A 26,687-nucleotide genomic window follows, 5' to 3' on the forward strand; every position below is an offset into this window, starting at 1 on the left:
TTAACTCAGTTGCAAGCAGCAACAGAACTGTGAGAGAGTTGAGTTTCTCCATGGTAGAAAACATTAAGAAAGTTCACTGAGTTAAGGTTTAGAAAGAATGCCGTTGCCTTTGTCATATTTTGAAAAAAATTAGTATGGCCTGTATAATATTTAGAGCTGTCTAGAGTTTCAGCTTATGCCCCAAGTTGATGGAAAATGGTTCCCCTGAGTATTTTCAACAGGCTCTAGTTTGTCACACATATTCAAGTGCTTCTCTACAGTTTGCTAAAGCATTCAAAAATTTCAAGAGGTTTTAGATTCACACACCATGCAACTTCATTTTAGTATTCAGGTATCAACAGAAAATAAAAACCTAAGTATCTGAAAGCAAATTTTTAAAGCCTTGTATGATTATGGAAAGGGTTACAACATAGCAGAAATATTTCCCAGTACTAGCTTTACGAACAGTTACACTGGTTCTTGTGTTAGCTTGTGGTACAAGTACAAGTTTTTGGACCTAGACAACGTGCAATACAGCATTAAGTTTAATGCCAGAAATAAGTTATCGCTACATTACTTTAGTGGAATCTGATCCTTGAAACCATCAGAACCTGCTACTCTCAAGCCTAAAGTTCATGCACTCTATGAAATTTTGCCTGGTGAGGAACACAAATACTAAGTATTTAAGTGCTACGTATTCAAGTAGTTAAGAATACAAATACTAAGTTGTTTAAACACTTCCATCCTTACATGCTAGAAAGAAATCCTTGGTTTAATTTTAAACAAAGCTAACGTTGGTTACTACCTATTTCCCACTGCACTCCAATATCAATGTAAGTTTAATAGATGCCTTACCAGACTAGTTCCTTGGCTGCAGTGAAATACAATAAGAGAAGTATAGTTCAATTTGTTGTTTATCCGACAAGGAGTAGTGCTGTTGTAAGTGATGTAAACTTCATTCACTGCCTCATTTAACTTGGGAGGTTCAGTAACACGACCAATATCCTACACAAGCAAAAATATGTATTGAGACATAGGACATACCTAGATTTCAGATCAGCCCAGAGATTCAGATCAATTCAGATTCCTCTGTCTGGTTTATATGGAAGCTCTTTTGAAAACTGCATTCTATACTCAAACAATTTTTCCATTTCAATCCTAACAAAATGCAAGTTGAACAACTTAAAACATCTTCCATTAAGCTTGACAAAAGCTAAGGAGGTTCTGCATCTTACAGGTACATTTTCCTTTAAATCACTGTGCCAAAATACCAACATATCACTTAAAAATAGTGTAGTATTAGCAATGAAGTAAGGTACCTAGATCAACGTCGAAGTTCATGGAAGACAATCTCAACTTTTTATTTTGTGTATCTCCTACAGCTCATAAAGATGGTCTCAAAAGGTAAAGAGCCTCCATCTCTCAAAGTAATAACACAGACAAGTTAACCAATATTCTGCTACAGGCTTGCTATTCATGCAGCTGTCAAGTTTTTACATGGAACTACTAAATTCATTGTAGAGCATGCCAGGACATATCCTGCTTCATATTGTAACAGGCTATCATGGGATCAATCACGCCTTTCCTGTGCCACAGAATGGCAAACTAAGAGCCATTCTGCTTCCCAGTCTCCATATTTGGCACACAGCACTACATGACAAAAATTATCTGTAGTAATTTTTCATATTTGTCACTGTATGGAATCTTCTAGCACCCAAAAAAACCCTAGGGTTCAGGATAGGAATATACTTCATAGCAAAAAGCAACGAAAGGTAATTTTGCAGGGTAGATTTTGATTTTGTATTCCATTTCGTTAACCCATTGTCAAATCTCTGGTTCAGATCAGGTGTCTGTGCTGGGATACTGTTTTAAACTAGCAGGAGAATGCATGTTTCAGTGATTCCAGGCACAGTACTTACTATTGGTGCTTCATTAACAGGAACCATGCAAACAGCTGCTCCAGGTGGGCAACCAACATCCTTGATAGGATTGAGAGGCTCACAAATGTTGATGTAGAAGTCTGGAGAAACATCCGTTGTATCTTCATCCACAAATGCCTCGTAATACCCAGTGCGATGGATCAGAGGAGACAGGTCAATAATGGAACTGCCATTCAATACTGAGCACTTCACCTACAACAAAGCGTGTTTTATTGCTCTTATTATTACTTGCTTTGATTTAGTGACAAACACCCTGTCCTTCAGAGGACCAGAAGTGTGACTGCATATAACGTTTCAGACTTGATTGTGTAAAGCAGCATTTGTTACAAATTTGATTTGTCTACAGATACTAAGCTCCTACAAGATGTATACGAAAAACCTCAATTGTTTAAACATTCCTATGGAATGGAGTCCTTATCAGAACAATACTAAGACGTAAAGCTCTGGCACGCATACTCCAACATACAGTCAACTATGTCTTCCTAAGATCAGTAGATCCTACAGTTTCTTCCTCTCCGCATCTCCCACACACCACTGGACCACCTCCAGTAAACAAGCTTGGTTATAACAATGTAGTTATTGTATTGCAAGCTGATGTCTTGAGCACTGGATTTCCTCAGAACTTATTTCTCATATTTCTTAAAAGTGCCTAAGCTTACTGACAGCCTATGTGGAACCTGGGAATCCTATTCTTGTTTAGATATTAGATAAGGAGCAAATAACAAAATCACTGTTTAATTTCAGGATAAATATTCATCATTCCTACCTAGCCATCACCTGAAATAGCTACGGTCACTGTGGATGCACTGTGAAAAGTGATCAGAAATGCACAAATGATCACTGAACAGAACGAACAGGCTAGGAAACACAATGTTTTTAGGCACTGCTGATTTTACTGCAGCATGGTACATACTACTGAAGAAGAAACTAGAACCATGTGTAGCACAACTCTTACAAAAGAAGGAGGGGAGACATGACAGTTCTTACCAGGAAAAGGAAAGCTGGAAAATGCTTTTCCTAAACTGAAGCAAGAACTGTGGTAGTATTGAGACAGCAATAAGGAGAAAAAACCCAACTTGTCACAGAGAATGACGGTCACAATAGAAGTAATCAAGGCAACAAAAAGAATGATTAGGCAGATTAACAAAAGATAACATTTCAGGTGTTAAGAAAAAAAAAATCTGAATTCACCTTACAGCTCATTTAGCTTTCTATTCTTATTGCTATTTTTTACTCAGTGCATCCATTACCGGTAACAATTTAACTAGCTAAAATTAACTGAAGTAAGACTAGCTCCAAGTATTATCTGGAACACCAATTCATCCACAGCTGACCAAATCACATTATTACAGCATGTGTTATACAGCAGAGGCAGACCCTAAATTCATGCTATTGAGGTTTACCAATTTTTGCACTAAGCAAACTGATCATACACTTGCCTGGCCTCTAGTCACTTGCTCAGAAACAAAGACTACCTCCATGCACAGAGATGCTATCCATCCTCACCCTCAACTCAGCCTAAGCTCTATTGGCCTGTTACATTGGTGGATCTTTAACCATCAGTTGCCAAGAAGATGCCCTGTAGCTTCCATTTGAGCTGTACAGAAAAGCAGCTAAGTAGGTTCCACAGCGGGGTTATTCTGAAGTGTTAAAATTTTAACTTGGTTCACCATGCATGCAGTCCAGAAGTTTGCCAAATATTCTTCAACCCTGCTGGAAAAGTCACTAAGTATTTGAGAACTTCTGTATGAACTTGGGTTCTGTGCTACAGAAAGAGACCTTTCCCTCAAGGATTTAAAAACATATACTGCTATTAGCTTAATCACCCAGAAATTCAGTCCCACAAGTGTTTGCCATAAAAGTAATTCTTACCTCTTCCTCACAAGCCAAGGAAGTATGCCAAGAGAAGTAACTAGTGCACGTCTGCTCATCAAAAGACAGAAAAACAGGCTGGCTGTCATCGCCGACATCAGACTTGCACACAAAGCTAAAATAGCTTTTGTGCTTCAGTTCAGGGTCTGCAGGGCAAGGATCTCCATCTTTATAGACAAGCTTTAACACTTGATCTTCATAAGTTAAAGTTTTACTCTGTTTTCCAGCATTAATTGGTTTTGGACCACCAGTGATGCAGACAGCTAAAGGAAAAAAGAAAAATAAACAAAACAGATCTGATGCAACTGTCCTTCAAAATTGCACCTTACAACATGAACAGCAGGAAACTTAAGGTTTTAGCATGACTAATTTTCCTACGAAAGGTAGGCTGTTTCACACCATCCAGAGGTTACCATTAATCTGAGATGAACTGCACTGAAACAAAGACCAAACATTGTCTTTAATACTTCATTAGCCAGCAGGAAGTACTGCATTTATACACATTTAAGCAACCACAGAGCACAGTGTCTGGTTATCACTTCTCTGAAAGCCAAGAGATTAGCACAAAATAACAGCCAGATAAAATTTTATTAAGATGCCTCTTAAAAACCAAATCAACCAATTCACAAGTGATACTCCTATTTTAGCATTTAAAATGCTACTCATGCATTAGCATTTAAGATAATATTCAGTTTGACAGAACAGTTAGCAATTCAACCTGCTACTAAGCAGCTTGAAATAGAAGTTGATTTCTACTGATGTTTCAGAAGCATCCAAAACAGAACAGAAAACCAGAAAGAAGATTGGCAAGGGTTTGAAGTACAGACACAAGGCTCAGTGCAGATGCAATACAGCAGTACATCAGCACAAAGCAATTCTTGTGCTCAGCTCACTAGCTGGAATCTCCTAACGTCTTCCTTTTCACAACGGTCAAAAGGTGCAGTAGAAGTGTCTACACTCCTGCCCTTATGTCCAAAATAGTATCTACCCATTCAGACCTAAAGGGGTTGGACTGGCAGTGAGCCCACCTAAGTTTAGAAATGGAGTTTGATAGGAATACATTGCTTCATTCTCTAGAACAGTTTCAGGATCTTTTCATGACCAATTCAGCCACAGAGCTGCTCTCTTCATTCCTTCGTGCCCCTCTCATTTTACTGTAACTTCAGCATAAATACTTGCTTTGGGTACCCTACACAGTCAGTCAGTGATTATAGTATCAGAGGGGATAAGATTCTTACCAGCTCCATTAGCACATGAACTTTTAGCGTCAGCACAAACATTCAACTGAATTTTTCTGTTGTGCGAATCTTTGATGGTATAACCAGACTCTCGCTTTAGTGATGTCAAATCAAAGAGGTGACCTGTAGGCAGATCAGGGAATAATTTAATCTTTTTTGAGATTCAAAATCAAGACATTTCTTTCTTTAAAAGCTTTCAGTAACTTAGTAGGAAGGCCAAGCAGCTTCTACTTGCCTGCTAGCTTAGAAAGGCAAACAGTTACTAATTCATATTAACGGAGGCAAAACTAGTTTCAGAACTATAGACTATTTGTTCCAAGTGATATTGCAGCACCTTACAAGATATTTCTACCCACCAATAAGCTTGTTGGTCACTCTCCAGAGTATGTGTCAACACTGCCCTTTTCTAATAAAGTCCCTCAAGAACACAAACACAGTAGTGCTGTTTCCAGAGGCTTCTTCCAGATACAAAATCCTGAGGCCACCTCCTCACCTGTTGCAGGATTGGTTACCCGACAGTCATTTTGCACATTGCTTTTAAGAGGACATGCAGCAGCGGTGAACCATAAGAAGGTATATTCACAATCCTCAATGGCCATTATAAGTTCTGGCTTCGATTCCTAAACAAGGAACAGTGGAGAAAGACTATCACTCTTTAGAGATGTGTCTAAGATTTCACGCCATGGAATTACCCCTGAAGCCTGCAGCTGAGCTCAATTTGAATGCCAGTCCTAGGACTTAACAGACCGATGAATTAACAGTCCAATGAATTATCCATGGGACAGAGTATTTAACTGTGAGTATTTCAAATAGACAACAGTACAGAACCATTATCAGGAACAAAAGAATTGATGAGAGGAGAGCTAAAGGCAGCCTAGCTGGGCAACAGAAAACGCAAAAAGTGAGGGTAAGACATCTCACCAAAGGGAAGAGTACTTAACGGCAAGGCATACAGGTGTGCAAGATTTAGGAACTACATAGATAGTATTATTTACTACCTGAAACACTTCCCAACCTACATCATCTTCAAGACACAAACAGGCAATCTGAAGCTATTATAGATGATAAAATTTGTGCCAGCAGAGTGTACAAAAAGATCTCTTAAAAATTGCTCAGCATTTGAAGTTCAAATACTCACAAACCTGCTTACAAGGCTGGCTCCCATCCAACTACAGATAAAAAGGGAACGGATAAGAACTGCCCACCATTTCCCATACACATACAGTGGTATGAATGACTCATGAAAACATAGAACCCCACCAGAAGGGGCCTACTTACAATTTTGCTTTCATCACACTTGAGGCGCAATATTGTTGTTTTCTTGCGAATTTTATCTGGACACTGCTCCCCATTAATGTATTTCAGAATAGAAATGCCATTTTCCCACCGGGGACCATCAGCCACTTCCCCGAGACTTGTACATTTTGTACCCTCCATGAGGGAGGCAGCAGCATCAGAAGGACAGGAACCTATGCAGATGAACAAAAACAGCATTATTACTCCTAACGTTGTTCAGGCTTACTTCCTTGGACTAAAACTCCACTGCTCTACTTTCAGGTATGTAGTGGCTGATCTATCTCCAAGCCACTGTCCCAACCATACTCATTGGGGTGGGGTTTCTTCTCCCCCCAAAATCACAAGTAGCAGCAACTGCCTCACTTCGCTCAAGCTCATGCAGAAAGCGGTGGCAGCAGCTACGGGGGAAGCAGACTGCTACACGGAGTGGAAGGCCAGAGTCTGTTACCTGGTCTTCCACTGGACAAAATGTAGAGTCAGTTGTTAAGATGCCATAGAGAAAATTCTGAAGTTAACATCTTGCACCAAAAGGTTAAAATAATCTTTAAGAGCTATAGCAGACTTTGGATAAGGATGGAAGAGCTACAGTACTGAAGTTATCAAGAGAAGATAAGAATTGCTAGTGAATCTCATTAGTCAAGCAGATGGAAATCAGGCCCATAATCCACCCTTCCCTCTAGTGCTGAAATTACACCACTGTCTCTACACACTTTGCTTTGTGATTTTTTCACTCTGAACAATAGAACGTTATTACTTGCCTCCCCTAACTACAGTGAGAATATATTTTATTTTGCTCTTACGTGCAGCACCATATGGTACTAAGGGCTTGCAGACATTAATATAGTATTTCTGTGAAGAAGTAGATAGAGCTATTGCCTCCCAGTTCTCTCTATGCCGTGTCAGAGATGAGAAGTCATAGAAGTTTCCTTCATCATCCCTGTAAGACAAAGGATTCAAATTAAGAGGCATTTAAAAAAAACAAAAATCAAACATTGTAACTTACAATTCTTAAGTTACTACAATACTCTCAGCCTAGTACCTCTGAGCAGAGTATCATGCTGGAAAAGAAATCTGCACCAGACTCACTGATCCCTACAAACCTCAAATTGAGTAGAGGCATCAGTGCCCTAGCCATGCCCACATTAACCATCCACGTGCACACAGCCCTCAGCCAGCGCAAGGGTAATTCTGAGTTTTCATTGAAGCACACCAGCTTTCAGCGCATGGCAAGCACAAATGCATAGTTACAGTGGATTGTTCTACCGTAGGGTAGAAACCTATCGTGATGCCAGACATTAAAACTCTGGGCCAATTATTAGCCACATTTGACACCACTTAACAAATCTTAATGAGCTAATACTTTGTTGTGACAGAAGTAGATGAGATTTTTCCTAGAGCTTTGTTCGGTGGAAGTTCCAAACAGACAGCAGTTGTATTCTTGTTTAAATTAGCTATAGTTAAATAATAACTAGACACTTGTAACAACCTAACATACTCAGAGTTCAACCATCAATAACAGCACACCCAACAGTTCACTTTGATACTAAGCTTATTTCCCAGAAGAAGCTCCAACAAAGTCTTTTTCTTCAGTGAAATTAGTTTTAGGAAGTATAAATTGCAGAAGTTACTTAAAACACATGACATTTGCATTGAACGCTACATTAGCTGGTTAGTGACCAAGTCAAAACACAATAGCTAAAGTGGTAATATCACACTGAGTTGCAATAAGGCTGTACGTGTTTCTATCATCATACAGCTCCATTTTAAGTTTGTGGAAACAACTTACTTGTAGGAGCACTCCGTAGATTTAACAGGTGGGCAAGCGTACTGAGTATGCCATTCAAACATGTAGGTACAATCTGGAGTTTCCTTCAAAAATACAGGCTGAAAGAACACAATACAAAAGGAATTCACTTTCTCATTTAGACACGTTGAAGCTACCAAAATATCTCAGCCTTGCTTCAAGAAGATCCAGGAACCTGTGTTTACATATAATCTTAAGAGCCACACTATGCCTCTGACCAGCTGAAAGCATGGCTTCTCCCAAACCCAAGTTTATCCATATGCACACTTCTGATAAAAGGGCAGCCCATCAGAAGCTTCTGCGTCCTTCATGAAATAAGGGGAAGAGAAAAAGTAACTCTAGGCACCATTGTTTAAGAACAGGAAAGCAAGTGCAAGTATAGAGAGGGTAATACTAGAAGCAGGTAACCAGCTATTTTGGTCTGGCCATGTAATAATACCTGCTTTCCTCCTACCTTTCATTTCTTACAAAGAAAAGGCTGTTATTTCTGGGAGAATGTCTCTTCCCCACATCCCCAATATCTTTGCTAATAGCAGGCACCCCTTAAAGGAAAAACATGCCCTGACTTTCCTGGGGCATAACAAAGGTACCTTCCATAAACAGGAAATCCAAAACATTCCTCATTTTTTATTACCTCACAAAATCCTTCAATCTCCTGCATAATCTGTAAGTCCTTGAAGGAAGCTAGTTCAGGTTTTTCACCTTACACTTCCTGTATGTAATGTGTGGAAATGTATGTTTTGAAACTAACCTCAGATGTAGTCTTGTCACAATAGAACAATATGGCAGTTGATCGTTCATATATTTTATGACATTTTTCTCCATTGGTGTAATTAATCATTATTAAACCATTTTTGAAAGTCAGTTTTTCTGTAAGTAAGCCTAGAAGCAAAGAAATGAGACAAGTAAACAGCTAATCCAGTAAATACATGACTGCAGCAATGCCTCTAGCAACAGGGTTTCACAGACAGCAGTAACATGCACAACCAAGTATTGATAGAAAGACTTCAGCTTTCCTCTAAACTTTGTGACCTAGTTATTGCATGACTGCTATTCCAGTACAGTAAGGGGTTGAGCACATTCCTAATTGTGTGTCAAGATAGCTATACACATGACATTTTACTTGCACATGAAGCAGAAGTGCTAGGGTGCTTTCTCCCATAAAATGTACAAGGTTAGCAAGAACCCCTTTTGTATCACATAGTGGCTTCAGTTACACCCCGGTTAATCTTCCCATTCTCTAAGTTCCTTTTGATCAAGTGCTATACCTGCTACTTTTCTGAAAGTATAGTCCGTCTTCTTTACTTGACATGATGACACAGTGTGAGCCTCTGTTTTGCAAGGTTCTGTTATTTCTCCACAAACTCTGAAGTAGTAGTCATACTCATCTGTACTCACTTTTATGTCTTTATTGGAAAGTGGTTTCAGGTTATAGACATGACCGTACCTTGGATCTTTCACCTGGCAATCCTCTCCTTTAAAGAAAAGTTAAGAATTTAAAATACAACTTAATATCAATGAGCTACATCAAATACACTTAGGACAGCTAAGGCCTACTGGCACAAACAAGGCCACAAAGATGAGTATCTGGCGCTTTAGGGCAGTAACGCTTAAGAACCATTTTAGTCCAGCTAAGCAGCTCATTTCAGGAAGTCACCAATTATCTAGAACTACAAGACTAAGCTACAAATGGAACATTTCTGTTGTAACTACCACTAAAGAAAGATGCAAAAGTCACACTGTAGTTCAAAAACTACCTCAGAGTGGCCTCACAGGTTCTTCCTTCAGCCATGCTGAAGATTAAGTACAGAACTAGAGACACTAAGTCCAACGCTTGCTTAATGATCTGGAAAGAACAGCAAGGTCACAAGGCCAAAGCAAAAGTTGTCCTAGATGTCAGTCTTCTATCTTCTTTTAACAGCTGTTAAGTTTGCCAAGTTAGGAAATAATCAATCATAGGAAATCTAGCTACAGCTTATGGGTCTGACAAGACACAGACAGAAAAGGTTTGGGAAGATTCTAGTGTCATTAGTCTAATCAGCTAATACACATCAGTAACTTTGCTGCTGATCAAGTCCTCAGTTTTAAAGTGACACATTGCTCCATATTCTGAAGCTTTTAAAAAGCCATCAGATTGTATCACATGGTTATTATGCTCCCCTCAATCACCCAACAAGTTGGTACCAAGTTAAAAACAAGGCAGTCTGCCTCCCTTGAAAACCACAGCTCTTGTCACCAGCTCCTGCACGGCCATTGTGTGCTGCAGGGCAGTAGCTTGTAAACACTCCTCTTATGCCACATGAGGTCACTGGCAGTTTCAATAGTGTCTAGGACTGTTGCAACAGATGCTTGACAGGAAGTCTGGATGTTTTATAACATGTTATCCAGAAGTTGCAAAATAAAGCCCGCAAGGGCAGAGAAGATACCTGCACACTCAGCTTCCCAGCTAAAAGCCAACCAAGTACCAGATGTGGAACCTGTGATTCCTTCTTGCATGTGCCACAGTCAACTGTAAACTCTGATACACCTCCCACTGGTCTCTCCCGTATTGTCTAACAAGGGTCACGTTTACAGCATAGCTTCCAGTCTTCAGTGGGGGACAAGGAATGACGTGCCAGGCATAGGATCAATCATATTCTCATGGAACCTGACGCTTTCAGATTTAAAAGACACTGGCAAGTCTGCCTGTGATTTAACAAGTTAGTACCATGATTTGTCCAAGACAGCATTGTTACTTTTTTTTCCCCTAGATAGGTAAGTACAATTGCCTGTCACCCTAAATTGTACTTTAAACGTTAGATGTGACTCTTAGTTGACTTAAAGCTCAAAAGAGACATCCCTCCACAAGCCAGGGCCTTTTACAGGAAGATTCATAGAGTAAGAAACAAACATAGCTTCACTAAGCGTTCACTACTTGTACAGATTTGTTTGATATTTTAAAGCTCAAGTAATTACACTTACCTTCTGCTTTGTGAAGAGGACATGCTGCCAAGGTTCTCCAAACAAATACAAACTCACAGTCACCTTCTTGCTCAAGCACTGGTGATCCCTACAGAAAACAGCCATATGAAGGAGGCTTACCAATGATTGCTTTGCAAGTCTCAAAAGGTACATGCAGAATCCTTTTTTATTGCAGTTGCACAGTCTAAGATCTCTATTAGCAAATTTCAGTACTTATTTTCAGCAAAGAGCTGCTTTTGGTGGCTCAAAGGATTCCACAATCAAGGTAACTGTTGTGTTCCACAGACTCCAGAAAACAGTTGTAAGGAGAGACAAGAGAAAAGCCTGTACACAAGATATTTGGTTTAGAACCAGCTTCCCCATTCCAAGAGGGATAAACACTGTCTATTTTGTTATACTAAGCTCAAGCTCTAAAATCTTCATTAACAGCAAGTGGCACAGAAAATTACCATTGTTTGATCGCACTGGAAGATTATACGTGTAGAATAACGCTGCTTATCTTTGCACGTGTCACCATTCAAGTAGATAATGCTCAATGACCCATCAGTAGCAGCCTGTGGGTTTATCTGAATGACTCCAAGGTTCCTGCTTTTATCAGTGTATTTCACACAAGATCCTATGGCACCACCTACAGGAAAAAGAAAAAGCCTGTATTTTAGTTCAAAGCTTTGACAACTATAGTTAACTTCATTGTAAAACAACAGAGTGGAGTAGCTTTAAGAGAGTTTTGAGAACTAAAGCAGACACTCTCAAACTCATGAAGCAGAACACAACGTAAGTGTTTTCATAAGTACAGTTAAGAGACATTGTGTGCCTAAAGCCTTTGAGGAACAGAACAAGTTACTGTCCTGTGTTCACCAAAATCTGTAAAAATGCACTAACTTATCTGCTCCCACAGACTTGATAGAAGACTACCACAACAGGTAAAATAAATCAAACTGGCTAGAAGTGCAGCAAGACATAGCATAAGCTTCTCATTCTGCCCTCATTCAGTTAAGAGGCTTCAACAACATTTAGCTTTCCTTTCTTCTTAAAAAACAAACAAACAAACACCAAACCAAACAACAAACACCACACAAATAAAATCAAGGTTACTGGCAAATAAAGCCCTCAATGCATTTTTCCCAAATGCTTTCCCACACATCTCAATGCAGGAGTCCTGCTCTCAGTTTGAGAAGGCCTATTATACCCTTGACATATCTCACCCAGGTCTATGCACTTTAAGTGACTGAATAGGCAGGATTCAAGGCATCCTACTAAAATAACCAAGGATTTCATTCTGCATATAAGGTCTTGCATCAGAAGTCACAAGTTAAGAAATGTTTGCCACTTGGCTTACCAGGGCATCCAGGCACATAGGGCAAAGGCTTGCAGACATTCAAGAAAAATGTTCGCTTCTTTGCTTCCTTTGAAGTGTCTATAGCAACCCATGGCTCACCTTCTTTGCTCAAGTCACTTAAGTCATACTCATTGCCAGCAGCATCTGAAAGATATGTGGTACACACAGTAAACTGAAAGACAACCTATTAGATACTTGTAGCAATATTGGGTTTGAAATGGTACAAGTTTCACAGACGAACATACATAATTCAAAGTAATTTTCAGAATTACATTAGATGTCCATTGAAAGAAGGTACTGTTGCCATAAAAAAAAAAAAAATCACTACATTTGAATTCCCACAGGTAACTACTCCACAATTTACAGGTGCACTTTTCCAGAGGCCAATACTGAAGTGACTCATTTTCTTCAGAGTTGGGCTGAAGCAGCACCCAGTCATGAAAAGGATTAAACGTTTTCAAAGTAATTATCAACGCCCTTGTGTATACCACTGTGTTGCATATTAGCTTCTTGACTGTCTTTGTAACTTAAGCCTGCTTCAAACAACTCCTCTCCCTCTTTACAACTTCTATGAAAACTTCAATTTTTACAAATGTCTTCACAACAGGTATTCTTAAAGCCCTTCTCCACAGAAGTTTGCTACTAGTTAATCCTTCCAATATTTGTTGGACAGAGCCCACCCATATTCCAGGGACCTACCCGTAACCTGGCAGTCCACAGGAGCGGGAGCACAGGCTAGAGCTGTGTGAAACTCAAAAAAAGTATCATGGATGTTCAGCACACTGTTTATCTCTTCACGCACAAACTTAAGCTCTCCAGGATATGAATCATTACAAATGAAAGTCACCGTAAACGTGTCTGATGTTCCTGTAAAAACAAACACTTTGCTGATGGTTCCCTCAGGAATATTTGAATTTAAAAGTTCAAGCTAGTATTTGACTAAAATTTTCTAGCAGTTTCTTATTATTGCTTCAAGGAAAACACTACCTTATCATTTATGGGTCTTTTAACCATAAATACACAAGCCTTCTTTAGAGACCTGTGCTAAATTGCCTAGCAGCCACAATTCTCTCTCCAAATGACAGACGAGAACATCGACACATTTCACAACTATAATTACCTTCACTGAACTATGTTTGCTAGGTCTTTCACATACTTAAAGAAACAGAAAACCTATAAAACATCAAGTCAGCTGTACCAACAACCTCTAAATTACATCACACATACCAAAGTTTTGGCTGTTTGTAAGTTCAGTGTTAATGACTGCTGAACAAATACTGACATTATGTAAGCAGCGTGTTACATTCTGTTTAGACCTGCTTTCCACAGCCCACAAGAAATGGTAGAATTACAGGGGGGGAGTAATACTTGTCATCAAAATGGTTAGCAGTGTTATCAAAATGGTAGAAGCTCTTAAAGCAAAATACATGACAGCTCAATCACTTGCTTCCCGTTGGATATTAGGTACAAAAACATCACAACTGGGAAAATAAGAGATATCACCATAGCAATTTTTACAAAGGACGAACATGTAGGAGCATCTGAGGTTCCCGAATTCAAAATTCGGTCTTCCTAAAATTCTTTTGCTGTTAAAGTGGCATATGCCTTTCGATGAAAACTCAGTTTCAGTACAGTTGGAGGGCACGTGAAAACCAAAAGCTAGACACACACTTTTCAGTAACCTTACCTGCAAAACAGACTTAAATTCATGAAATAGGTGTACAGGAAGTAATAGAGCACTTAAGAAATTCCATATAGGAGAGTATAAGCTAACTGAAAAGTGATCTTTCAGATATGAAAACTTTAGAGAGCATTATTCATGAAACTGAAGCTTAAAGCAATGACTTCACTTAGGAAAACAAGCAAAATGAATTCTGACTCATGTCCTAATTTGGCTACCTATTTCTCCATGCAAGGAGCAGTATTTTTCATCTACTCTGTAAGAAAAAAAATCCTGTTTTGTATTGGTCTCTTTCCAGGAGTTCTGAAATGCACATCTATTTCTGAAAGCTGAGCCATTACCATTCCGCATGATTTGATTTTTTCCTAAATTTTTCATATGAACTAGCTTCTTTAAGTGGCTAACAGCAAGACCAGCAGGTTTTAGCACATGAACAAAGGAAAAAATGATGACCATTCACAGGAAGTTTATAGAACATTAGGAAATGTGTCTTGGAGATGGATGCTGAACTCACCTGATTGTACTCGAAGAGGACCTCTGTAAGTAAGAGTTAGAAACCCTTCACCAGATAGATACAGGGTTTTGTCCAACTCCACCAGCCTCACCGATGTCAGATTTTCTGCTTCACATCCAGCAGCTGTTTTGCCATTGATCTTACCGCAATCTGGCATGGGTCCACAAATGTTTAGCTAGAAGTTTTGAAAACATGTGGGTGCACACAATATTAACTGCACCAGAAAAATTAGGTCCACATAGCCTTTTCAACATCAGTAAAGTCACTTGCCAAGAACTATTTCAAACAGCATGAAATGTCTGCCATTTCTAAACTGCAAGCCAACCAACTATAACACAAGAACAGTATTCTCAGTGTTCAGCTTAGAGGATCCACAAGTTCTCCCCAGTAGTAGTGCAGGATGTTGTTTAGCAAGTTTATTTTTAGACTAAAAAACCCACTATGGTAGGATCTATGGATACCCTAGGACTACTGATACATGCAGATCACATTAAGAACACTGATACGGACAGATTAAATCCCTTTCAGGCCACTTCAGCACCAGCAGGCAAACTGGTATTACGAAACAGAGTCCATAACTGGAAAATGATGTATAGACTCGAAAGTGTAGCTACCTTGTGTTTGCTAAGAACCAGAAGTTCGATGCTTTTAAGATCATCTGAGATGAGTCAAGTTACCTTCCATTCCTCCCCTCAAGCACAGTACTTCACTGCCAACTAAAGTTTCGTAAGAGGACTGAGTCAAAGCTTCACTCACTCACTAAGTAAAACTGTAAAAATTTAACAGCAGCATCCTTAAGCAACAGATTGTACAGTCTGAATCCTTACCAAGAACTTCTTCCCAATGCCAGTAGCCATATAGCCTTTTTCAGAAGCTAACGGCTGCAGATTGAACAGAAAGCCAGTGTCTGGATCTCGCACAGAGCAGGACTGGGAAAAAGTAATATTACAACAGCATTATTTTCTCTTTCTGCATTTCTTCTGTTTAAGTTTTACCTTTAACTTGCTTAAAGAGCCAAAGTAGCGATTTACACATATTCCTAGCCTGCGTACCACTCAGCAACTTAATTTGAACCACCAGAATACAACTCTGGCAGTAGCAACACTTAATTCAATTCTTTTGCACAGCTGTCCGTTGACATCAGCCACATAACAACATATCACAGTCACATAACATATCAAAGTGCAATTTAACAGATGACATCTGTCAGGTTAGCTAAGAGCAAGGAAACTATCTGAGGGTTGTTTCCACACTAACGTATTTATGTTGGGACCTGTAAAGTAGAAACAACTGAGTAGCCTGGGGTAGGGGGGAAGCCTTATTTGATGATCTGAATACAAACAAGGACAATATATCAATATAAATCCTTACATATAAACTCAGTTTTACTAGCAGCCACCTAAGGGAATGAAACAGTGCTACAGCAAATAAGTTGTCCTCAAGCGACAACACTTGAATACTTTAGTCAGAAGTTACTCATTTTAAGAACACTTCAAGAAAGCAATAAAGTAGCATAAGACTCCATCGCAGTAACTTCAGACTTCACTGTAACTAAGTTTATTCCAAAAGTCATTTAAACACTGCAACCAGAAATGCTAGGAAAAAAAAAAAATAGTATGTTGTGACTATGAATGCAATTATGTCCCCATTTCTCACCTGAGAATCATCTTTTGTTTCCTTGATTGGACAAGCAGCCTCAGTTTCCCATAAGAACGTGGCCACACATTCCTGAATAGCTATAAACCGTGGGCTGCTACTCTGGAAACAGATTGCAGAGAGACCAGAGTAAGTGTAACAGTCAACACCACCTCGTGTTTTGAGATTCCACTTTATGAGGAAGTGTCAGGTTCTTCTAAAAGACTTCACTACAAATGCACACAGTTCCCATCCTGCTTCCATCTCCCCTATTTATTTTGACAGTCACCACTGAAAACTTTGTCTAGCTAAACATTTGGCATCTCATTAAGCTTCAGCAAATAACTGAACTTGACATCCAAATATTCAGATTAGATTCAATTTAATTTAATCTAATATTTGAATTTAGACATGAATAACCAGACCTTGCCTCAGTCTGTGCTTTGAAGAGCTTTGGGGTATAATGTATAGTCCACTATTACAAAAAGTAAAAATAAAGCAACACTAAACTCTGTTAGCTGAAGTAACAACACGAGTATTAATTATACACACTTCATTTCAGTGTTTTCAGGCAAAAGAAAAGCAGTTCGTAACTGCTCCAAGTCACAGAGTTTCACCATACCTCTTGGGCTGATGATCATGTGAGTGAGGAGATTCACAGACCTGCAGATTCACAAACCAGCAAGACCAAGTCTAGATTGAGGGGACAGTTAGACTGAAGCTGGCCTAAACTTCAGGATGTGGAGTTGTATCAGAAAAGCTTTAGGAACTCCAAAGGATGCAGAATCTAAGCCTGAAGATACACTTTACAATATTAATCCTCTTAAGAAGATCTGCAATGTTTGCACGTACAATTCCTCCATCTTAAGTCCCCATGTATTTTTCATGCTAATTATACTAGTTTGAAATATCAACTGTTCACTGAGGCTGTTAGTTTTTAACTAGTTCTAGCTTATGATACAATAGTCTGAGACATGCACTTCTGTAGCATCTAAGTCAGCTTTGGTTTTACATTTCTATTTAGTCCTCAAGAAGTCTCCCTTTTCATGAATCTGCTACACCCTATACGTTTTCATGTAGCTTCACATTATATGATGGAAAATCTACTATGATGAAGCAACATCTGAAAGATCAATTGTACTTACAAGAGTGCCCCTGGAACAGATGAAGTGAATGGTGGTGGTATAAGTAGTTTTCTTTCCGTCAGCATCAATACACACAGAGCCATTTGCATAGGTTAGAAAAACGTGTCCAGGTCTTTCAACTACCAGTTCTTTGCTGGCAACACCAAGATTACTAATAGAGGTGACTTCGGAGTAAGAAACCTATAAATAACAAAAAGCATGTCAGTAATTCTAAACTCAAGTGAGGAGTTACAGATATGGTCAAAAAGAAGAAAACAGCTACCACAACAATCTTGTATACAGAAGGTTATCTTAAGTGTTTTGAAGATAAAGGTGTAGAGATCCCCCTGCATTTTTCACCCGTTCTGTACTTAAATTTCACATATTCAACAGACAAGCTCCACAAGCAGGTGTGGAGGTGGTTTTTTGCATTTATTTGTTCTGTTTTGTTTTTATTTTTAATACAATAAGGTGCCTGTAAGTGCCTCACAACAGTCATCCTCATCTCACTGGCTACACAGCTTAGGAATTCAGGAAGGCCTACACCTCATGCACAGTAAGTAGGATTAAATTTGTACAGCTCTAAAACACAGTATGTGGAAGCCTCCAGTCAATTCTAAGAATGCCCTTAGGGATCTGCCACACTTAGCAAAGCCTAAAAAGGACTAGCAGAAACTGAGCATTAGAACAACAGTAGGTGCTACTAATAAGGTCCAAATCAATCTTCACTTCTGCAAGGTAACTGATGTTTCCTATTTTTAAGAAACTAAGTCAGCAACCGCAAAAAGAATACACTTCCAGAATAACTCTGTCCACAAAGACTTCCACTGTTTTGTTGGTTTTTCTTTTCAAAACTCCTCTGCATTTAGGCTGACCTAGGGTGCTCACTTTTTATCCCAGTGTCTTCAGTAATGAAGTAACGAAGCTCTAATGTGCCTCCACATGTCAAGTAAGCACCCCTACACAACAAGGACTAATGCAAGCACAAGGAACTAGTAATATTTAGCTCAAGTGCCACAATGTACGGATTCAGTCACTCAAGACATACTCTCCAACAGTATGGAGATAAAGTGTCTTCTCCATTTTACAGAAGGAATTAGGTTGGTAAGCCTCTAGTTCAGCTTTCCCTACAGCTTTGAGTAGCACTGAAGCCAGCCCCTGGGCAAAGTGTCCATCCTGTCTGTCAGCACAAACAGTCCCAAGATAAAGTTGTTATACTTCAGGGAAATATAGAAATCCACAACCATTTTTTTTTTTTTTTTTTTTTTTAAACAGCTTGGCAACATCTGCATAATCTACTCAAAGTCAAAGAGAGCTCAGAGGGTGATGACAAACATTTCAAATATATTTTTTCCACAGTTCCATCTAAAACAAGCCAGAAGAAGACAGAATATCCAGGAGAGCAGCCTGTTCCTAAAGTAATGCTAGCAGTCTGTGACACCACAACAGTTTACATGGAAGGGATGCAGTTTGCCTGCCTCTGCAACCTATGACAAAGAATCATGCATATCAAATGCAACATTGGTATACTTGTAAAAATTAAAACTTTAGTCTTTGAAGGGACAGACAGGAGGTCTGCCATTCTGCAATGACTATGCCAACATTACGGATACACAAGAATACCATTTTGCACAAAGAAGCCAGAATTCACATGCTTATCTCGTATACCCCTAAACCTCACTCACTTGGCAAACCAGCTCCAAGCTCGGATGGAAAGGCTACTCACACGATCATGCCGATATTCCATCTGACAGACAGAGGCTTGCCGGTCGCATCCTGGGACAGCGATTAGTGGTCGACAGACATTTATGTAGTACTTCTTGCGCTCACTTGGTCTTGAATTATCCATGGCATACCAGTTTTCACCTCTCTTCTCAGATTTTGCTAAGCTGAGCAGGAAGAGAAAGTTCTATGAAGAACATGTGTTCTAAGCTTAGATTCTCAATAGCTTTCTCTGTCAGTCTCAACAACAAGATGAGTAAGACATTTCAAAATAACTTTTCCTCCTCATTTTTAAGCGTTACAATTAAAATGAATGCTCCTAGGAAGCAGAACACCAATTGTCAGAGTAATAAGTTATTAAGCAAAACCATCCCAAAAAGTCAGCTTACACCTTCGAAGGCAAGTCCATATACTAGAGGGAAATACTGTCCCCATTTCAAGGTATTTGCAGGTAAGTTTGTCACAACTGATGAAGTTTCTAGTGCTGCCTACACAGGAAGCCAACCTCTTCCAGTGCTAAGCAATCAGCCAGAACACTGAAGTAGAATAGCCATGTAATGGTGTATATGTTACTCTCCTACCTTGACAAGTCATATTGGTCCATGGTGTTGGGATCAGTCACAATGCATTCTAGTGGCATTTCGGGACAAGCATGTTCAGTGTACCACCTAAAGTTGTAGGTGTAGTTATCTTCTGTCTATAGAAAACAGCAGAATAGGTCAGTGAGGCCTTCCACACTAAATACTTTGTGACTCACAACTACTCCTTTATATGTTAAGCTTGTTATTTCCCCTTGGGTTTGGGATTTATCTTCTCAGATTGATTTGTGTAGGTTTATTTTGTTGAAGATCTTGTCATTTGCTGTGCCACCAAAAAATACTCTTTCCAAAAATAACAGAACCAGAGCAACGTAACTGATGTCTGCTGTGTTGCAGGACACACAGTCCTACCACCTGTTACTTCTCAGCAAGTTTGGTTTTTTTCAGCTAGCAATACAAAATTATCAAGAGCACTGGTAATTACATGCCCCAGAGACTAGAGAAGAGTGAAGTAAGAACCTGGATCCAGGTGGACATCTTACTGTTCAGTGGTCAAGACAAGCCATAAGGGTGCAACAAGAGGCATATATCCCAAGAGTAATAACTACTTCTCTCAGTCTGCTTTATAGATAGTGAATATTTCTCCTCATGAGCCTCAGCTTGCACTACCCTAGCAGCAATTATTGTCAGGGTTTGGGGATGGAAATCCTTCCCTTCTTCATATAGAACTTCTTACCTGATACTCAGGCTGACCTACTCCAGCCTGATGGTCACACAGGAAAGTTATAAGTGTAGATCGCTGTGTTTTCTTCTCATCGTTGTATGCTGTACCATTTTTGTAGGTCAACTGAATCAGACCATTGTAATATGAAAGTTTGGAACTGGGCAGTCCAAGACTCCAAAACTGATCCTTACTAGAAAAGAAAAAGTGGACTTTGAGACTGGGCAGAATGCAAAATTAATTTTATCTTTAAAAGAAGTCTTACAAGTAGTAAGCACACAGGTAAGTTTATAGAAGACACTATAATATGACAAAAGAATTAAATAAGGTTGACTAGACATAAGTGAGCTAGGATGAAAAGAATGCTGTCAAAAGGAAACTTAAAACATGAACAGATGTCCTTCTTTGGAAGGGAACATTGTACCTTGCTTCGCTATCTAGAAAACTTTAACACTCCTTTCTCTAGAAGAGCAACAGAAATACAGAGTTCTCATTCTCCAGAGAATTCAAACTGCAGACGCGCTAATGCTGGGCTCAAACTGGCTCCATGCAAGTACGTGTGGACTGCTAAGACCTAGCACTGCACAACAGCAAGTCTTCTTTCTCAGGGAAAAAAGCCTCCTTCACACGCTCTTAGTTCAGGAGCAGCTTTGGTTTAGCAGGGTTTCTTTAATTTAACACTGGCTCTGTCAGACCTAGCCTGACCACCTTCCCCTAACAAACATTCTTAGTGTCTGCAGTGAACTCCCCTTGGTGGGAGAGTAACTCGGAGCCAACTCCAGTACAGCTGCATGTGTTTGCACTGTACCACACCTCTGGCACCACACTGACCTGGAACCTGGGATGTACAGATATTACCTCAGGCATCGCTTGTAGAACACAACAGCGATGATGCTGTCTGAGTAGCAGTACACACCGGGACCGTGCCTGCGCTGTATTAGTAACAGAAATACAGAGCAACACGCAAGCTCTGAGCTCCACCTCTGCATAAGGCAGCCACTACTCATGCCAAGCGCTGCACTGCTTCTTTGGCCAGCTCTTGGAATCCAGCTGACCCTGAATACAAACTGTAGGTTGGCTTACTACAGCTGCAGCAGTTAATGGGAAACATAAGGGGGAGCAATGGACACATTCAATCTCAAAAGCTAGCTGTAAGCAAGATTACATGTGTGCACTTTACTTGAAACAGCTGGCAGCATAGTTACAGCACTACCAAATAATATTTTGCATGCAAATTATATGAATTTATTACAAGCAGCACAATAATTACTTTACAAGCAAACTGTTCACTGTTGCCCACAAACAACACATCATGCAACAAGAGGTGATCTACTACAGACAACAGAACTAGAGTTACCCACCTTTGTGTTACCTGGCATGCTGCTGATTTTGTGTGACACAACTCCTCCGGCACACTGCCACAGATGTTTATGTAAAACAAGTATTCACTAGTATTAACTATATAGTGCCCATTTTGCTTGGCCAAAGGTGATAAATCAAAAGAGAAGCCTAAACGAGAAGGAGTAAGCTTTATCAGTTCAATTTTTCCCTGCCATCTCTTACCGGTTTTGATTCTACCAGTCACACAGCTAGCTCACTCCCCCACCCCCCCAGTAAGTCTCCTTCCATGTAATTATTGTTACAGAAACAATATGGACACACTAAAGTATGTTTTCTTATACGGAGAGATTTACTACAGTAAAATACACGTCACACCTATCTTCCTCCACAGACACTAGAGGAATATTAAGCTTGTGCTGTTCTGATCTTCCATGCCCATGTGCTTAAAACTGCTGTGCTAGAATGTTGCGGGTGCTTAGACTTAGACTGAATTTGCTTTGTTCTTATGTATCAAAAGGACTCAGCCTGGGAAAATGGCTTGGAGGGGGGAACTGGGACCTAACAGAAGTTGTAGCATTATAACAACCTTTTTAGGGTAAAATACAATTGCCACTTCCAGGGCAGTTGGCACGCACACAATCTGCTCCACCAGGGTTCCCTGGGCAGCACAACCTGCTACCCTAGAGGAGCAGCAGAGACCCCCATGGCCAGGCTCTGCTGTGCTCCCTGCAGGATTGGGAACTTGATGGGACCACACAGCCGATATGCTGCACAGCAGCTGTCAAATGGGAAGATGTCCGATGCTGAGCCAACAACTGTGTCAAAATTATAATGAGCATCTAAGAATTATCTCATTATAATATGAACGCACACCTCCATCCCAAAGTTACCCACCTCCAAGGCACAACCACCGCTCACAAGCATGCGCTTTCTGTTCCTTATTAACTATGTCTTTAAATGAAAGCAAGAGAAATTTACACCAATCAATAATAAAAGAATGTTTGACTAGAGTCATTCAAGCTCCACCTGAGAGTAAAGTGTAACAAGTGAATGAATGAATGAGGGGAGAAGTCAGGGAAGACTCCGTCGTAACTGCTGGGATCAGTCCACGGGCTGAACCTGTCTGCTCCCCCACAGGGACACCTGCTGGGTAAGAGCTTGGTCAAGTGCTAAATGACTAACTCACACCAGCTGTTGTTAGTGATCAATGTTTTGGTTATATACCACTTCAAACTTGTTTTTGCAGACAGTCCCTATCACCAATTATCATGAACCTTAATTGTCATGATTTTATATTAATAGTGTTATTCCGTAACCTGTTACCGTTAGCCCTTTGCGGGCGCTAGCAGCTGCCAGCGGTGGGTAACACGTTCAGGTAAAGCGGGAGGACCCGCTGAGGGTCCCCCTGATGCAGCTGGGGTGTTTCCCTGAACAAGGCAGTCGAGTTGCCCTCCGACCCAGCGGGACTGTTCAGTGAAGGGTCCCTGTAACGGGACGCTGACAGACTGGTAGGGCACAAGGGTCTCTGCTTTCCTGGGGTGCTGACAGACAGATCAGACACCCAGGGTTGGGGAAATCTCCCCCCCTCCCTTCACATGACACTCACTGTTGTGACAATTTCTATCCCTCACAACCTTTCCATCTATCTGCTCAATGTAAATACATACCTGCCTGAGGATCAGAGACTTGGCAGTTATCTCCTTCAGTTTTAGACAGGACACACGCAGCAGCGGTATACCAATCAAATGTATATAAACACACACTCTCAGACATCAAGATTGGAGCACTTTCTAGATCGCCTGGTATCACAAGAGGAAGATGTTACACATACAGAGAGTCAGGCTGCCAAAAAGATCTAGGAATTTAAGCCTAGGAACACTAACTCCTCCCCAACAGCAAACCCAGATTAACTGTTAAACAACCTCTCCTCTAAAATGAGGACTAAATAGAACAAAAAATTCCTTGCACAAACTCTTTGCATCCTCCTCCCACAAACAAAAGCTTAGCCCAGAAGCGAAAATGCACTGCTCAGTCTGTCCCTGAGTACTATCACACTCTTCAAAAAAAATGTTTGCTTTGACACACTACCTGGTGTTCTGCTACAAAGCAACAGCTTTATTAGGAAGTAATGCATAACCAGATCCTAATAGCCAGCACACTTGAAGGATTCAGCTTCCTCAGGCAGAGGAATACAGGTTATCTATTTCCCTGGGACACAGTTAAACTAGTGGGCTGTTATACAGAGATGAATAACATGAACAACTTCTGCAAATGCTTCTGCTTTTCATAAACTGCAAGGAGTGTAGACATAAAACATGCTTATTGGAAGAGAAGACTAAAATGTCTGATCTCAGTTCAGAACCACTCTTTCCCATCAAGACAATCTAGGGAAAGAAAGTGCTTTGTATAGCTTCCAGGTATTTGTAGAGTTTTAAATGCTTGAACATACTTCTGTGATATTTCTGAGAATCTTAGTTCAAGACACTTATTCAAAGTTCTTTAAAGGGTACTTGTATACCAGGTGAACAGAACTAAATACCTGTGAGTACACTGTTATCATCCTAGTAAATAAACCACAATGCTTCATCTTTTGCACAGAAGGAAATGAAAGACAAAGGCACACGCTAATATTTAGCATTCATGTCTGGGCATTTCAAGTGACCTCTAGTTTTTAATCAGATCAGAGATCAGAGTATGGATATTCTCACCTGGTCTGCACACTAGAGTGATGATAGTTTTGATTTTTTTGTTACCACCACAGCTGTCTCCATTTGAATAGGTAAGTTGAATATTTTCTCCAACCTTTTTAGGAGAAGATACAAATGTTCCAAGATTCTTACTCCTGTTTTGTTTATCTGTAAAGACAGTAAATACATCACTTTTGTTTCCCTGGAAAGAAGTGTACTTTACACTAAGATACTACTAACTAGCCAGATGAGACGTTTTAAGAAAGCATAGCATCAGGAGCTTGTTAATACCTCTCCAAAACCATGCTAGAAAGCCTGGAGTTTTTTAGTTATAAAAGGCTACTTGCATCATTTCTTCTTGGGTCTTTGGAAGCACAAGAGAGATGTGGTCCTAATTTCTGTTTCCTCAAACAACTGAAAGCACTCAGGGTAGCTAACTCCATTTGCAAAGGAAGTACCAAGCCTTCAGAGTCTTAAAAAAAAAAAACCAAAATAACACACACACTCACCTACAGAGCAAACAGCAGCAGCATCTGGGCAGCTGGAAGCTCCTCCTCTCTTCCACACCTTATGGCAGACATTGATGTAATAACGCTTCCTCCCTACCTCCGAAAAGCTACTGTCCACAGCTTCCCAATTCTGGGCTAACTCTGAAATACAGGGGGTTGTCAAGAACAAGTCATCTGGCTTAACTTTTCTAGCCTCTTCAAGCCAAAATGCCTTTTATCACAAAAAGACCAACATTTAAAGACACTTAAAATCCCAGTAACCAAGGCAGTCATGGATATAGATACTTTCATAAGGCACTCACTCCTGTTGGGACAAGGGAAGTGAACACAGTACCCCAGAAATTAACTAAGAAAAGCAAAAAGTTATTAATGTTCAACTAAAGAATTGCACTAGACAAGGCACGTAAACTCAGGACAAAAGTAACCGAAAGCTAGTTTTCATTGCCATACCTGAACCGCGGACCAGAGGTGACAAGTCATAGTGTTTTCTCTTATCAGCAACTCTGCAAAGGAGATCTTCTTTCTCATTAACACATGCATATTTTGTATCCCAAGTGAAAAAATAGGTGCAGTCCACTTCACCGGTAAACACTGGAGTTCCTCTACCGTCATTACCTTAACATTGAAGATGGATAAACAGATGTTAGGTTTCCAGTGGGGCAATGTGAGAACAGCAAGGAGACTTGAGGACTTGCAATGAACAAGGAACACAAAAATCCTTTTGCTGCACAGGACTTACATTTGTGGGTTGGTTTTTGCGTGTGTGAGTTTGTCATTTGGGGGAGAGGGGTGGGGGGTGGGGGGGGTGTGCATTGCTTGGGTGGGGTATTTTACAGTTGGCAAAGAAACAAGGCTCTTCCATACCTCAGTATTCTTGATCGTTAGTGTAAATTTAGATTAGCAGTGATACTACACAGTGCAAAACAATTCTGCCAGCCCTAAAAAGTAGTGCTTACTCTGACAATATTTATTCCTTGTGTTAGCTGTGGCTCAAAGCAGGCAGTCCTTCAAACATAAGGTCTGCTAGCAAGCACAGACATCAAACCCTGAGCAGTCATCACAGCTTCTTAAACTCACCTGCTGTTTCATTGCACTCAAAGTTTATGACAGTCATTCTCTGAAAGCCAGAACTACACGCATCCCCATTTGGATAAATTAAAGTGAGATCCCCATCGGAGTATCTGAGTAAAAAGCCAGTTTGAGAAAAAAAACATGTGATCAGACAGTGTTTTTCACATAACAGAAGCCACAATCTTGTTTGTTTATTGTCTCTCTCAAAGGGAAACAAATGCTTGTTCAACATTAATATTGACATTTTTACTGCAACAAAGGCTCACATCCACTGATTTTTCTGGTTACTTTTCATGAATTTGTATAGAGTTTAAAGAATGCTCTAAAGCTACTCTAGGTGTGGTGGAATATCTGTTCCCATTAGTTTATTGCATGACTTTTTTTGCAGGTGGAGGAAGTCATACTTCCTGGAAAAACACTCCAACAAGTCTGTCATGTGCTTACAAACAGAACAGAAGGTCATATCTAGGTGAATCATCACTGCTTTGCAATTTCATGCAAACTATTATCCCATATGCCACTTGAGAACCCTGAAGTTCTCAATTAAAAAAAAAAAAATCAACCACAAAATCCTGGACCTCAGTAGTCTTAGATATGATTAATACAAGCTCTTGCAAAGGAAGGTGAGATGCTGAAGACAGCTTCTAAAACATCTGATCCTGATGCCAATTAGCATGTAAAACTCAAGGACAGCAAGAAGCAGCACAACACAAT

At 40.0% G+C, this 26,687-nt stretch overlaps 1 protein-coding gene across 1 annotated transcript in view; it reads right to left on the minus strand.

The window, feature by feature from the left end:
- IGF2R (insulin like growth factor 2 receptor) overlaps positions 1-26,687 on the minus strand; it is a 60,839-nt gene that overhangs the window by 12,063 nt on the left and 22,089 nt on the right. The window contains exons 10-36 of the mRNA XM_055713230.1: positions 25,980-26,083; positions 25,353-25,517; positions 24,903-25,043; positions 24,415-24,561; positions 23,374-23,505; positions 21,727-21,874; positions 20,381-20,558; positions 19,687-19,802; positions 19,110-19,272; positions 17,405-17,584; positions 16,281-16,382; positions 15,452-15,553; positions 14,625-14,799; positions 13,129-13,296; positions 12,430-12,573; positions 11,540-11,718; positions 11,091-11,178; positions 9,398-9,604; positions 8,881-9,011; positions 8,112-8,209; positions 7,126-7,262; positions 6,308-6,498; positions 5,523-5,649; positions 5,030-5,152; positions 3,792-4,054; positions 1,899-2,111; positions 835-984 (exon numbers count right to left, since the gene is read on the minus strand). Of these exons, the coding sequence (XP_055569205.1) occupies positions 835-984; positions 1,899-2,111; positions 3,792-4,054; positions 5,030-5,152; positions 5,523-5,649; positions 6,308-6,498; positions 7,126-7,262; positions 8,112-8,209; positions 8,881-9,011; positions 9,398-9,604; positions 11,091-11,178; positions 11,540-11,718; positions 12,430-12,573; positions 13,129-13,296; positions 14,625-14,799; positions 15,452-15,553; positions 16,281-16,382; positions 17,405-17,584; positions 19,110-19,272; positions 19,687-19,802; positions 20,381-20,558; positions 21,727-21,874; positions 23,374-23,505; positions 24,415-24,561; positions 24,903-25,043; positions 25,353-25,517; positions 25,980-26,083 (4,072 nt within the window). The remainder of the gene's footprint in view (positions 1-834; positions 985-1,898; positions 2,112-3,791; positions 4,055-5,029; positions 5,153-5,522; positions 5,650-6,307; positions 6,499-7,125; positions 7,263-8,111; positions 8,210-8,880; positions 9,012-9,397; positions 9,605-11,090; positions 11,179-11,539; positions 11,719-12,429; positions 12,574-13,128; positions 13,297-14,624; positions 14,800-15,451; positions 15,554-16,280; positions 16,383-17,404; positions 17,585-19,109; positions 19,273-19,686; positions 19,803-20,380; positions 20,559-21,726; positions 21,875-23,373; positions 23,506-24,414; positions 24,562-24,902; positions 25,044-25,352; positions 25,518-25,979; positions 26,084-26,687) is intronic.

The sequence above is a fragment of the Falco cherrug genome, chromosome 6 (assembly GCF_023634085.1).
Source record: "Falco cherrug isolate bFalChe1 chromosome 6, bFalChe1.pri, whole genome shotgun sequence".
Lineage (NCBI taxonomy): Eukaryota > Metazoa > Chordata > Aves > Falconiformes > Falconidae > Falco > Falco cherrug.